The sequence below is a fragment of the Cornus florida genome, unplaced genomic scaffold, assembly GCF_030987335.1.
Source record: "Cornus florida cultivar Cherokee Brave unplaced genomic scaffold, ASM3098733v1 CherokeeBrave_3.0.0_Hap2_Chr03, whole genome shotgun sequence".
In the NCBI taxonomy this organism is placed as follows: Eukaryota; Viridiplantae; Streptophyta; class Magnoliopsida; order Cornales; family Cornaceae; genus Cornus; species Cornus florida.
This window is the reverse complement of record NW_026775573.1, coordinates 903,853-917,305: the sequence shown is the minus strand read 5'-3', so window position 1 is coordinate 917,305 and position 13,453 is coordinate 903,853. Positions and strand designations below refer to the sequence as shown.

The 13,453-nt window shown below is 30.5% G+C and overlaps 1 protein-coding gene across 1 annotated transcript; it reads right to left on the bottom strand.

The window, feature by feature from the left end:
* Positions 1 to 5,560: 5,560 nt before the first annotated feature.
* LOC132300915 (MYB-like transcription factor ETC1) lies at positions 5,561 to 13,442 on the bottom strand. The gene is made up of 3 exons (XM_059798222.1): positions 13,310 to 13,442; positions 7,196 to 7,283; positions 5,561 to 5,654 (listed from the first exon to the last, which is right to left on the bottom strand). The coding sequence occupies exons 1-3, from the start codon at positions 13,440 to 13,442 to the stop codon at positions 5,561 to 5,563; spliced, it is 315 nt and encodes a 104-aa protein (XP_059654205.1).
* Positions 13,443 to 13,453: the final 11 nt, after the last annotated feature.

The window sequence follows — 13,453 nt, the reverse complement described above, 5'->3', positions numbered from 1 at the left end:
TTAGTTGAAGATGGTGAATTACTATCAATAAATAGGTAACCTATCAATTTAGTCTTAAAATTTTATGATAGATCTCTCATATCATAAATAATCACTTTATTTTTAAGCTCTTAAAAATTTGATTTTTTTAAAACTGTAGCACACAAATTTTTTTTAAACATTCAAATTTTGGATTATGTATTTTAATGGGGAATAAAACTCGAGAATGGTAGATGAAAGAAAAATAAAAAGGAAATGAACTGCAATTCTTAAGAGAATAAATAACTTTGCCTGTTCATGCATTCAATAATAATAAATAAATAAAACAAAAAAAGAGGTAAGAACCGCAAATGGGAAAAGAATCATCTCAAGTTATGCTAAATTACTAAAATATTCTTATACATTCAAAAAAATGGTTTACTAAGACTTTCAGCCTTTTGGGTGAGTGTTAATATAATATTTCTTCAATGTGACTTTTGTCGACAACAAAAAAATTATTTATAGCAAAGAATAAATTACTAAAAAAAAACTAAATTTCTTTAATTGATGAGGAAATTTTTATATAGATTCTATTTAATGGAAATGGAACCTCCTTTATTATAAATTGAAACGACATAAATGGGAAAAGAAGATTGATGATAAGCTTTGTTTTTGTACTTGAAGCTAAACTTAACTCATCCATGTGGATTGAATTCTACTTTTTATTTTATTTTTTATATTTGTTTTAGCCACTGATATTTTCTAGAGAAGGTAAGTTCAATAATGGAGCACAGTCAAAATCATTCAATTCTGACTTCAAAAAATCGTCGAGTCATATTTTTACTAGTGTTCTGTAGGTTGATCAATCAATTTATGCTTTACAATATTTGTCCGTCTAGCCAGGATATATATATATATATATATATGCTTACCAAAGCATAGCGTAGCATCACCTGCTCTTCACATGTTTGACAGGAGTTCGTGGGTGCACGATAAGTCTTATGTGTACGTACGTGTATGTGTGGGACTGTGGAGTATGATTAGTCATCATCTCGTCTTTGTGGGACAAAGGTACCACCTACAGTACTATTACTGTGTTCTGTTTTATAGTCATCTCATAAGAGAAATCGAAGTCCAATTATGTTGCTTTCTTCATTTGATAATCATCATGAAAAACAAGGAACAAGTAACAGGTCTATTAGAGAATTGCTACATATATTTTCATTTATTTCTATAATTTACAAAGACTCCTTGTTTCATAGTTGACATTTGGGACTCTAATTATAACATTTTATTAAAGCAGTGTATTGACTTTAAATTTTGTAACCCTGGTAGGTTATTGAGAAATTTAATAAAAGGACTAATTGAGTGTAGGAGATTTTTGTCTATATAATTTGGAGAGAGAACCTTACTTTTGCATAGAAAGAAAGTCGTCGTCTTCAATATAAACAGTCTTATCTCTGTATAAAAAAATATATTTTTATTTTTAAAAAATGTGATATTAGTATCGAACCGATCGGTTTTATTGTGAATATGAGGGGTCACCCCGATAAATAGGCGACTATCCAAATCATTGGTACTCCCTAAATTTTTTACAAATCGACTATTTTGGCGAACCATGATTTGATTGATATATTTTAGTTTAAAAAATCTAAAATCACTTAATATTTAGTCAAAGTTTATCTTAAGTCATACAATTCTTCTTAATAGATATTGCTCTCACGTTTTGAACACACTCCCACTCTCACGCTCCGCGCGCGCTCTAAATTAAATTCTCACTAGTTATAATTTAATTCTACCGCTTTTATGCTCCCGCTCTCAAATTCGCCTCCGTTTTTTGTCTACCGCTCTTATAGAAGTGTGTACCTTAATAAAGAAGGATATATGTATAATTATGTATATATAACATTAAATTATAAATTCGATAAAAATATTCAAAATTCTAGAACAATGTCTGAAATGAACTCACTAAGAAATAATTGGATGGGACAAAGCCAGAGTTAGTTTAGTGTTTAATGTATGGACTTCCTTGCGTTAATTTATTTTCTTCCAATAAACACAACAACTCACATCAATGTCGTCAATTTTTTAAACACTGTATATTACAACAAGGTTACAGCACATTGTATGCTATTTTCTATGCATGAGGTCGAGACCAACAATGATATATATTATTAATTTGAATTTGAGTCATATATATATATATATATATATATATATATATATATATAATCATAATCTAAATTACATAAAGCGAGAACATGAATGTAAATACGAGCGAATTTGAGAACGGAGTGTGAGAACAATAAAATTAATTTATAATCAGTGAGAATTTGAACATGCGCGAAGTATAAGAACGAAACACGTTCAAAATGTAAGAGCGACACTTATTTAAAAAAATTATGTGAATTCGTTCATAACTCATAGTCCCGAAACTAAACTAAATTTGACCAAATTTGTTCACTCATGACCCATCAAAACAATATCAAACAACACGCAGCAAAATTTTGAGCATAAACCATACTTTTTGCAGTCAACGTAAGAATGGTTCAAAATTTACATACCAAGTATATTCCAAGTAGAGGTGATTCCTATAAAGTTTTGTCGTTTCTAATTTTAAGTTGTGACTCATCACCTACCACTTAGTCCATTCTATCGGATCATATATATGAATCATATGATATTGACTTCCAATGACAACCACAAAAACAAAATTGAAAATCCTGCACCAGTCCATTGATTCAAAATGCTAAAAATAAAATTTTCATTAAATTAAATATAATCTACTTATCAAAGTAATTAAAAAAAGTTAAATATAATCTAAGGTACAGAAAAATCTCCTGATATTATTAATACACACTTTAACAACAACAATTGAATTGAGCTAGATTTACCTAAATATCATGATTGAAAAAATTCAAGGAAAAAAATAAACTAAATAATTACTTTAGCTTAAAAAATAAATAAATAGGAAAGGTGAATGAACAGAAAAGAATTAGTACTGAATGATTCTTTGAAGATCCGTAGTTGAAAAGTTAAGAGTAAAGTTTAAAACATCATTTTCAAAAAGGTAAGAGTTATGTCATCATTTTCATCTAGAAGAGTGTTTATGACATTATGTGTGATGTCTTTTTCTTTTGGCCAATTAGACTTGTATTATTACACCACTTGTGAGGTCAAAAGATGTGAATGATTAATATACGTTGTGCTTTTTAAAATTAATTATGTACTGTATTTTCTTAATCTTATCCACTTTTTAATTTTTAACCTTCATCATTTCTTCTTTTCTTGTGTCTTCCAAAAACACAACCTTTTAATATTAACTACTAGTGCTACATAAATTGTGGGATTTGAGTGGGGTGAACATTTTAAGTTAAAAACTTTAAATTTCACAAAATAATTTCTTTTCCTTTCACTTTCACTTTCACTACAATGGACACTTGAAATCTTTTGTATTAGGTTGGGATCAATATATTACACCTTGATTAAGAAATTGTTGGATTTGATACATAACCCCATAATTGTACCCTTTTTTTTTATAATAGAAATTGTTCATAACCTAACAAAGCATCAAAAGCTTACAAAAACTTAACGTGGCCCTCTAAAATTGAAAAGGAAATGAAGGGAAATGACATTGATTAATAATTATTCATTTTACTCCTAAGAGCATAAAAAAATAAAATAAATAAACATAAATGTCCCTTTGTAGGATCACCATTTAAAAAAAAAAAAAAAAAAAAAAAAAAAATTCGATCTCAATTATTGATTGTCACATCAATTATTTTAAAAAATTAATATCAAATTTGTTATTATTTTTTTTTTCCTTTTTTTTTAGTTCACTCGGGGTGTCCGGAATGGCACGAACCTTGAGAGTCCCTCAACAACCCGACTAATCCCCGAAGATTCAGAAGGTCACCCCCCCACCCCGGTCGGGTAAGTTACTGTAGGGATAGCGGAAGTTAGCCACAAAGAACAACCAGTGAAACTCAAATCCTCAAACCTTAGACTTGCTAAATTTCAAAATTCAGCGTAAAAATTATTATTTTCTCTGTTTAAGAAGCACATTTTATTTTATGTTTGTCGACAGTGAAATCAAACAACTTTTTTTTTCTTTCCATTTCCTCTCATTATAGTCCCCCAAAGAAGAATCTTTTGGGGTCTATAAACTTCCAAACGAGAGGGATTGATTGACCCACTCTCACTCTCACTCTCACATTTTCTTTTTGTCTCATCAAGAATTCAAGCTCTTAACCTTTATATCTTTTATATTTCTTCCTAAATCTCCCAAACAAAAGTGTAGGACAATGTGAAATGCATGTTTTGTATATTGTCTATGGACCACCAAGAAAACTTCCAAACGAGAGGGATTGATTTTTGAGTTTTGCCGACACTTGTGTTAATGTATGCAACTACTATGTCAAAATTTTCATTCTCTTGGAATCACTACTGTAACAAGCAATCCTCTTGTACTATTCAATATATGTGATTTATGTATAATTATTTGCGTATATAAGGTTAATTTTGAAAATGGTTGGAAACAACTAGATGGAAAAAAAGCTCTTATTGTAAATGAGATACATTGATCATATCGAAGGACTAACAATAATTAAATAGCACATTTTTTTGTAAGAAATTTGAATTATCACGAGCTTAGTTCTATTGATTTTTTCTCTACTTTTCAAATTGAAGGTTTAACCTTTAGTCTTTCAAGTCTTTGTAAGAGATATTTGTGAGTTTATATGGATGTGTTGTTTATATACAAAAATAAATAAATAAAAATAAGAAAAACTTAACTTGAATTGCTTGTGAATTTTGAGTTTGTTTAGATTATTCAAAGTAGAATCAGGAGGTTTCAAGCAGCATGTGGCGGCAATAAGTAAGAATCTAAAAGCAGGCTTGGACTTGAAATTAAGCCCATTGGCCCAGACTTGTTATAGTTGGTTAATATGGGTTGGAAAACTTGGGTTTGGAATTGTGGACTGAATCGGCCCGAGTTACAGCCCTAGGCCCCATTAGGCAAGAGTTGATGAAGACCCGACGTCGTGTCTTCGAATGCCTTAAAAGCTGTCACACGGCGTCGTTCCCACACCACAAAGAACATAACATATACATACACAAACGAAATATACATGTATAGGCATTATTTGTGTTCCATTTTGATGATAAGAGAGTGAATGAAAAGAAAGGATGAGAAATTATAAAGTGAATTACATGGGATTGAAAAAACAAAAAATCGTTTCATGCAATTGCCAAAATTTATAGGATGAGAAATTATAATGTGAACTTTTATATTCAATACTAAACATGCATTTTAATTAGACTGAACCACAAGTGACTTATGTGGAAAACTATCTAATAATTAATTTATATATATATATATATATATAGAAAAAGAAAGAGACAAGTTTTTTTGAGCAGGCGAAATTAATGTCTCAAAGTAAATTGGATTGTCCATGAAAGAAAGAGAAATGTAGTAGCTAGAGAAGGAGGGAATTAGAAAAGGAAAGAGAAAAGGAAGAACAAATGGAATGAAGGAAGGAAGGGAGAGATATCTGAAATACAAAGATGGAAAAAGCATTAATACTGTAATTAAGTCTTGTTTTTAGGGTGCTGTAGTCATCATGTGTCTCATTAACCAAAACCTCTCTATTTCTTCCGCTTTCCGCCCTGGAATCCGTCCGGCTATCAATGCCCACCTGAACAATATTTCATCTCCATGCTTATAAGTCACATATATATATATATATATATATATATATATATCATACAAACCAATAAATAATTTCCTAAATAACATACTCTCGCGCACATACACACACAACACATATATATATATTAAATTGTCTCGCCAAATCTGTATTTTATATAAATTTTATAAATCAACTGTAATATGATTTTTTATAAATACTAGTTGTGTAGTATATATACTTTGAGAAAATTCAAAAATGAGAAAAATACAACTTAATAAGAGACGAAAATTTGAAATTAGAAAGGAAAATATAGAAAAAAAACGACGGATTACAATTTAAAAGAGAAGATATACAGAAATAAGTATTGTCAGATAATCAAATTTTCTTCATCAATTGTTTCAGTTTTTCAAAATCTAATTTTTAGAAGAAAATTTTCTGAGTACTTTGATTTCACTTGGAAAAAATATACCTAGATGAAAGATTAGAAAAAGATAATGAATTTTAACTATATAAAATAATTTTAAATTAAACAATAACTCAATAAAGATTATTATATAATTCTAGATCTTTTTTTGGTAGATATCACTGTACAAAAATATTTGACAAAAAATGCTTGAAGCTTTTTTATTAAACATGATGAAACATTAATGATTTTTATCCCTTTTTTTTTTTCTCTCTCACTCTCTTGTATTAATATTATAGATATTGTACATGGCCCTTGCAATACTGTCATTTTTTTAAAGTTTTATACCTTGCCGTTTATGGGAAAAAATTGGTAAAAGTAGATCATAACCTTTTCTTTATAAAGATGTTTGGTGCTTTCCATGGATCATGGAACGGATAATTTTTTACAGTGTGTGTTCTATTTTTACTTTTTAAAAAAACACAAAATAAATAACAAAAGAGATCAATTGTAAGATTAAAAAAGTATAATGTATAGTGATGGAACTCATGGAAGATTAAAGGGGCAAATAAAGAAGAAGAAGAAGAAAATAAAAATATATATATTAAATATTTCTCCATTATATTTCTTAAAATTTAAACCCCGAACCCCTCCTTTCCTTCTCTTTTTCCCTCTTGGCTTCCACCCCTCCATTATCTACCCAACATGAATTAGTTTTATGAACAAACAGTATACATTACTTTCCAAAAAATAGTTGAAAAAACAATTCTCTGAAATTCAAAAAAAAAAATTATTTTTAAAAAAATATAAAAGACACTTCTATGAAAAAATTTTTTTTTTTTAAACCGAGTTTTTAAAAAAATTAAAAATTTTAAATTTCCAGTTATCAAAAAACAGAAAATTGTTATAAAAAATTTGAAAGAAGTAATATATATTTCCTAAAGCGTGCAGTTCCCTTCTCTACAGTTTTGATAGCAGAAACATCCCTTCTCCTCTACCCTCTGCTGCTTCAAAACAAGTACTGTATATATTATGATGAGGGATATATATATATATGGGGTTGTTAGGTTTGTAATAATGTAAATACCTGTATGTATATATATATATATATATGGGGTTGTTAGGTTTGTAATAATGTAAATACCTGTCTCCAACAATCTTGTACATCCTATATACGAGATCCTCTTCTTGTTTGCTCATTTTTATCAACTCCCATGCAATACTGCTCACCTCTGCCAAATACATCATACAACAACACACAAACCACATCATATATTTATACACACACACACACACAGACACACGTACACAAAGATAAAAATAAATGAAGGAAATCAAACTGATATATATATATATATAGATATAGATATAGATAACCTTGAGAGCAACAACAATTTTGTGGCTTTGGTTGCTTGCGGCAATGTGTGTCCATGGTGATGTATAGATGTTTATTAATGAAAACTCAAAGTTGAGATATGAAGATAGAAAAACACAAGAGGAGAAGTTGTGGGTGAGAATGGGAAGATTATTATGTGCAGCGTTCGAATTAATACCAATTATTGCATCTCAAAGGTGGAAGAGTGATCCACGTGGTTTATATAAATTCAGATAGTAGTAAATAAAAACATGCTACCATTGTATACATTTAATTGAGCGAGGTCTTGGTTTTAGATCCATAGATAAAGTAATAGCCAAAAAAGTATTCATGTAAAGCCAATACTAAATAAATTAAATAGAGCTAAGCATTGAGTGGTAATGGTTTTTAGAGATTAGCAATAAACCTTCTTTTCTTTTCTTTTTTCTTTTTTTATTTCTGATTTTTATTTTTATTTTGGGGGTGACAGACACCCAATAACTGTTAACGACAATAAAAAAATGACTAATATATATATCCATGAACGTACCATATGAATTAGTTCGTCATGCCAAATGTCACATTTGAAGTCCGAATAAAAAATCAGATGTATATTCGATATCAGAGTTCATTTATAGCACTTAAGTAGAAAATTAGATTGATTATGCAGAGGTTGGTTTTCCAAAACCATAGAAACATAAAACATTGGTTAATATAGAACCTAGGTACGTAGGAAATTTAGTGTATTGGTAAAGAAAAAATGGTTGATTATATTATATGAAATCAAAGACAAAGAGAATATTATAAATCTGGATGGTTACCTAAACCGAGGGAATATTGGGAAGCTAAAAGATTGATCTTGTTTGGTTGTGACATTCAGTCGATCTGCTGCTATTCCATTTTCTACTTTTGTAATGTGACCACTTGTTTAGTAGTAGTAACTCTTTTTAGTCTGCTACTGGAGAACCCTTTGCAATGCCCATATATATATATATTAATGGCTTAATTATTGGGATACGTACTCTCTATCATAAACTTATAATATTAATTAAATTATAATTCATACTAAATAAATTGTCGCCTGAAGATTCCATCTCATGGATATAAGTAATATATAAATCAAATAAATAAATTAATCCCGCCATACTCTCTATCAATTACCATGTATAATATTAAATTGTCATTAATAAATACATTGTCATAAATAAGTAAAAATGTGAAAGAGAGAATTTTTAAATCAACCATGCATCTCATGCATAGAATATAATATAATACATAAATCAACCTGAAGATTCGATGTCATGCATATAAGTAATATATAAATCAACGAAACACTAAATAACTTCATATATATAATGACAAAACTACTAAGCATACAGTCATATATATGTGTATATATATATTAAATTGTCATGAGTCTAGGAACCTACCACTTTGGCCCAAGCGTTACGGATCCTGCTACTCTAAGTTGGGGAGCCCCACACCAGCCCACATGGAGGAGCACGAATATCCGCGTAACGAAAAAAAAAAAGAAAAAAAAAAAAGAAAAAAGAAAAAAGAAAAAGGTACAGAAAATATAATTGAAGTTAATTTGGGAGAGTAAGAAGAGAACAAACTAGAATTCAATCAAAAAATAAAGTTCAAAATAAAACTCACTTCTTCATTATATTCACATCAAAAGTGTACTTGTTCTAATTTCCTGAAAATAATTATTAAAAATTCGAAAAAATTAATTATTAAGTAATTGTCTTTAATACGGACAGTTTTATGACAAATCTACTTGATACTTATATCATTAATGACATAACTAATGAATCTGGACTGAATGACACAACTATCAAATGTTTGCTATGACACCTAATGTTTGCTTAAAAAAAAAAACTATCCGATGTTAATGCAAGTTTGATCTTTTAGATTTTTCCAATATCTTACAATAGTTAATTCTCTCGACTATTGGACTATCGACTCACTGGCACTGAGCATGTGTGGACTTCACAATCTTTTTTTGTCTACGAGTATTGAATTTTTTTTTTTTTTTTTTTTTGGTGCCTCCGCCAGATAGGCTTTTCGAGCCCACACATGCGCAAAAGAGGACGGTGGTAATGTGGTACAGTCAAGGATAGAACAACGCCGTGTGGCAGTGGCAATCACAAAACGACGTCGGCTCTTTTCTGTTCTGTAAGTCAACTCGAGTTTTGCCTTTGGACCACCAGCACTCCTTCGGCATCTCACAGGTTCATTACTCTGTCGTAGATTTTACACACACACACACACATATATATATATATATATATATATATATATATTTATAAACACATATACACGCGAAATATACATGCATAGGCATTCTTTGAGTTCCATTTTGTTGCTTAGAAAGTGAATAAAATGAAATCATAAGAAATTGTAATGTAAAATTTTATATTCTTCAATACATGGGATCGAATAAACTCAAAATCAGTTTTATTTTATTTTATTTTATTTTTCTTTTACTAAATTTACAAGCATTCCATTTCAACATATGCTTCACTTAGAACTTTGAGATTTTCATTCCATTGTCAATTTAGGGCATCATTTAGAAACTAGTTGAATTTTGTAAAGGGTTGTATTAGGTATGCTTCATTTAATAGTTTGCTTGGTTATATTGGGAATGTGAATTGAAAGATTTAAAATAGACTTACGTTATATTTGGTAGCACTGAATTGGTGCCTTGTCTCCGGAATTAAAACAAATTTAGTTCAAATTATGTACTAAAAGTCTTCCAATCCTGAATCCAAAGTGCTGATTTGGTGCTGCCAAACATAGCATTAGGTTTATAGATTAACCAGTTGCAATAAAGGGGCATGGCATATGTGACAATCTTTTTCTAGTAAGAGGAACAAGTGCAATTGTTTTTAATCCAATAGTTGAAGTATTTAATATATACGCCTTAGTTGCACGAATCTGCTATACAAAAAACTCAAATCTAACTTGAGACAATTATTACACAAAAATTGTTTCATTTATTAAATAAAAAAGAAGGTTTTTAATTACAAATGTTAGCTCATAAGTTTTTAAGACACAAATGATAATTGCCCTCCTGTCAACCTATTACGTTTGAAATGATGGAACTATCTGATCATTAATTGGAATCATGAATACCTATCTCTATCTGAGCATTGTATTGAAGGTATGTATTTGTACTGGCAACATATAACTCACACACCTGCTTATGCACTTGAACTATTGTTTTTTATGCAGCAGGATTATGATTTTTGATATATATATATATATATATATATATATTCAGTAATAATCGGGTTGAAGGTGTGGACTAGGTTGGATAGTTTCGGACCAACCTGAATTAGATTTTGACCAATCCACCCTAACATTACCCTTTGCCAGATGTTATTTGCATCTGATATATAATTTTCATTTGCTTTGTACAGAAAAACTTACAATAACCAAAGACTACGATGTGTGTCCCTAGCTAACATCATTCTCATGTACGCATATAAGTAGAACTGTTTCTTAACAATTGTCGTTATTATTAGCTAGCTAATCTGACATTTAACATCTTGAATTGAAAAATTACGATAATAGAGTTAAAGCCACAATTGCTGCAGCAATTTCTTGCATCAGAGCGGGAACAGTGAAGCGACTCATCTATAGTAGTGCCTCTTTGGTTGCTGCATCTCCATTAAATGCTGATGGGACCAGGTACAAGGACTCCATGGATGAATCGTGTTGGACAGCTCTTCATCTTTTGCTTCCGTACAATAATGAGTTTCGAATGGTAATTTCTTGGTTTATCACCTGTTGCTATGTCCATTCCAAGTTCGAATTTGTTTTGTTGGGGTTGTATTGTTCCAGTTTCTAAAAATTAATGTGTTACCAAGGCACCTGTACTATCTACATTACATGTTTCTATAAATATGTTCTCTATAGTGTTTGTGTCTAAAACTTTATTTAATTGAAGGAGAATTCAATATGTCGGTTTTGGTTTAATATTATTTTGGTATATTTTTAAACATAAGTAAGTACTCCATTTTTATTTGATTACTTTTTTCTAACCGCTTTATCTTCTTTCTAAGTGCCCAAGGCATGGCCCTGATCAAATATTGGTTTAGGTCGTATGGTTATACAGAAGGCAAGTAAAGAGTAAGTACAGTTCAGTATTCCATTTTTTTTTTCAACCCGTCTTTTTTTTATAAAAAAAAAAAAAACACACCCAATATATGTATAGTTGACAACTTCTAATTAAATTCGCAAAGGCCGTAACTAATCTTAACTTCATTCCCATTCAGAAAGAAAATGTTTTCCACAAAAGAAGTCTTTTGATGCTAAGATATGTTAATTAACTACTCTTGACTTTATGTAATTATCATAGGACTACACAGAGGCCAAAACACATGGTGAAAAGGAATTGGAAATGATAAAATTGGTGGATTGGAGATGGTAACATTAGCTTGTGGCCTCGTGGGTGGGAATGCTAATATATCTTACACGCCCTCAAGTGTAATGGTGATCGTATTGTAGCTTAAAAAGAAACCATTAATTATGCTTTAGAATTTAGAATTGGATGAAATTAGTTAAAATCAGTCTCTAGATTAAGCCTACGTCCGCGGCTTAATGAGTATTATGGTTTATTACATTATTCTGGTGGTAATTAAGGTTTTTTTTTCCCGGTAAACAAAATTTTACTTTGAAGACTGGTGGTAATTAAAGTGGTTGTGAATATTGCCATTTGTGTTACATGATTGACTGAAAAAATGATTGACAAGGAGGCATTTTTAAGTTGGTGAGGTAAACACCTCTTCATCGCATCTCAGGATGGTGTGTTTTTTTAATCCAACTCTAGTGATTTAAGTGGCATGTTGAATGTTGGCGACTTTTATGGAGAAACACCTTTCTGATTCAGAGGATGTGCACTCTGAATATGACTGGTGGGTTTTGGTTGACTGGATGGCTTTATTGAACCTACTGGTCTGGCCTTATATCCCCATTTCTCAATCTAATACTAAAAGCATGAAAAAGCTTGTGTTGTCTTATTTGGGATTGAAACCTTTTTTTTATATTTTTGATTGGATTGTGATTGCAATCATCATGATATTGCTACTTGGGTACATTTGGTTCCATCTTTGAGATAGAAATATGTACACACCATGTTAGACTTGAGAATTAACTACAACTAGTTTTTCAAATCTTAGGAAGTACCATGTTTTGGAAGTGTGACCATGAAAACAGATATTCTTTACTGTGAATCCACCTTCCTTTATTAAAGACGATATTATTATTGTAGTCCTTTCACAGCTCAAAAACTCAGCAGCTCAGATGAATTTAAAGCTCTCTTACAAGTAGGTCTAGTAATGTGTCACTCTCATGGTTTTTGTTATAAAAATGGAAACTACCAATGTCAGCTTGTTTTATTTTTCTGTGCCATTGATAAATGCTCTAGTGAAAATAGTGCGAGGGCCATTTCTACTTCAGCTTGCACTGTTGGACAAAGATGTCCTTTCTTTATCCCAAATCAATGACATAAAGGCAATGGGAGAAATATTATAATACAAAGATATGGCTTATTGTAATGCTAATAGCCATTATCCTATTTTCTTCATCTTGTATTTCTTTTCATGGTGCTTTTTGTTTTTCTTTTCTTGAGTTGCTGACTTTGGTTTTTCTTTGAACCTGGTGGTTGTATTGTAGTGATTTTTTTTGAAAGATGTAACGTGTTGAAAAGTATATGTAATATATTTAAAAGTACATGTAAATTATTGAAAGAGTAATTGCTTACAAGATGGGACATCGATCCTCTCCAGAGGGCATATCGCTCCTTCTCTCTAGAACTAATCGGATGACTAATATTAAGACACGTCATTTGCCATCTCTCCCTCTTTTTCTCTCTCCTCTCTTTTTCTTGACATCAACCTCGGCGATTCCTTCTTTTGATTTCAATTATTTTGACTATAGTCTCCCTAGAAAGTTCATCAGCATCAATATCAACCTTCCTCCCTGGAAGTTGCCTGATCTCGTCGGAAAACATCGTTGCCAACTCATTCATCATTGACCAAC

What these genes read in the sequence shown, in the direction of transcription:
- LOC132300915 (XM_059798222.1), bottom strand. Translation starts at nt 13,442, where the DNA reads ATGAATGAGTTGGCAACGATGTTTTCCGACGAGATCAGGCAACTTCCA. An exon ending in CAAAAGAAGGAATCGCCGAG is followed by an intron (nt 7,284 to 13,309) that starts GTTGATGTCAAG and finishes TGTATTTGGCAG; the next exon opens with AGGTGAGCAGTATTGCATGG. An exon ending in TACAAGATTGTTGGAGACAG is followed by an intron (nt 5,655 to 7,195) that starts GTATTTACATTA and finishes AATATTGTTCAG; the next exon opens with GTGGGCATTGATAGCCGGAC.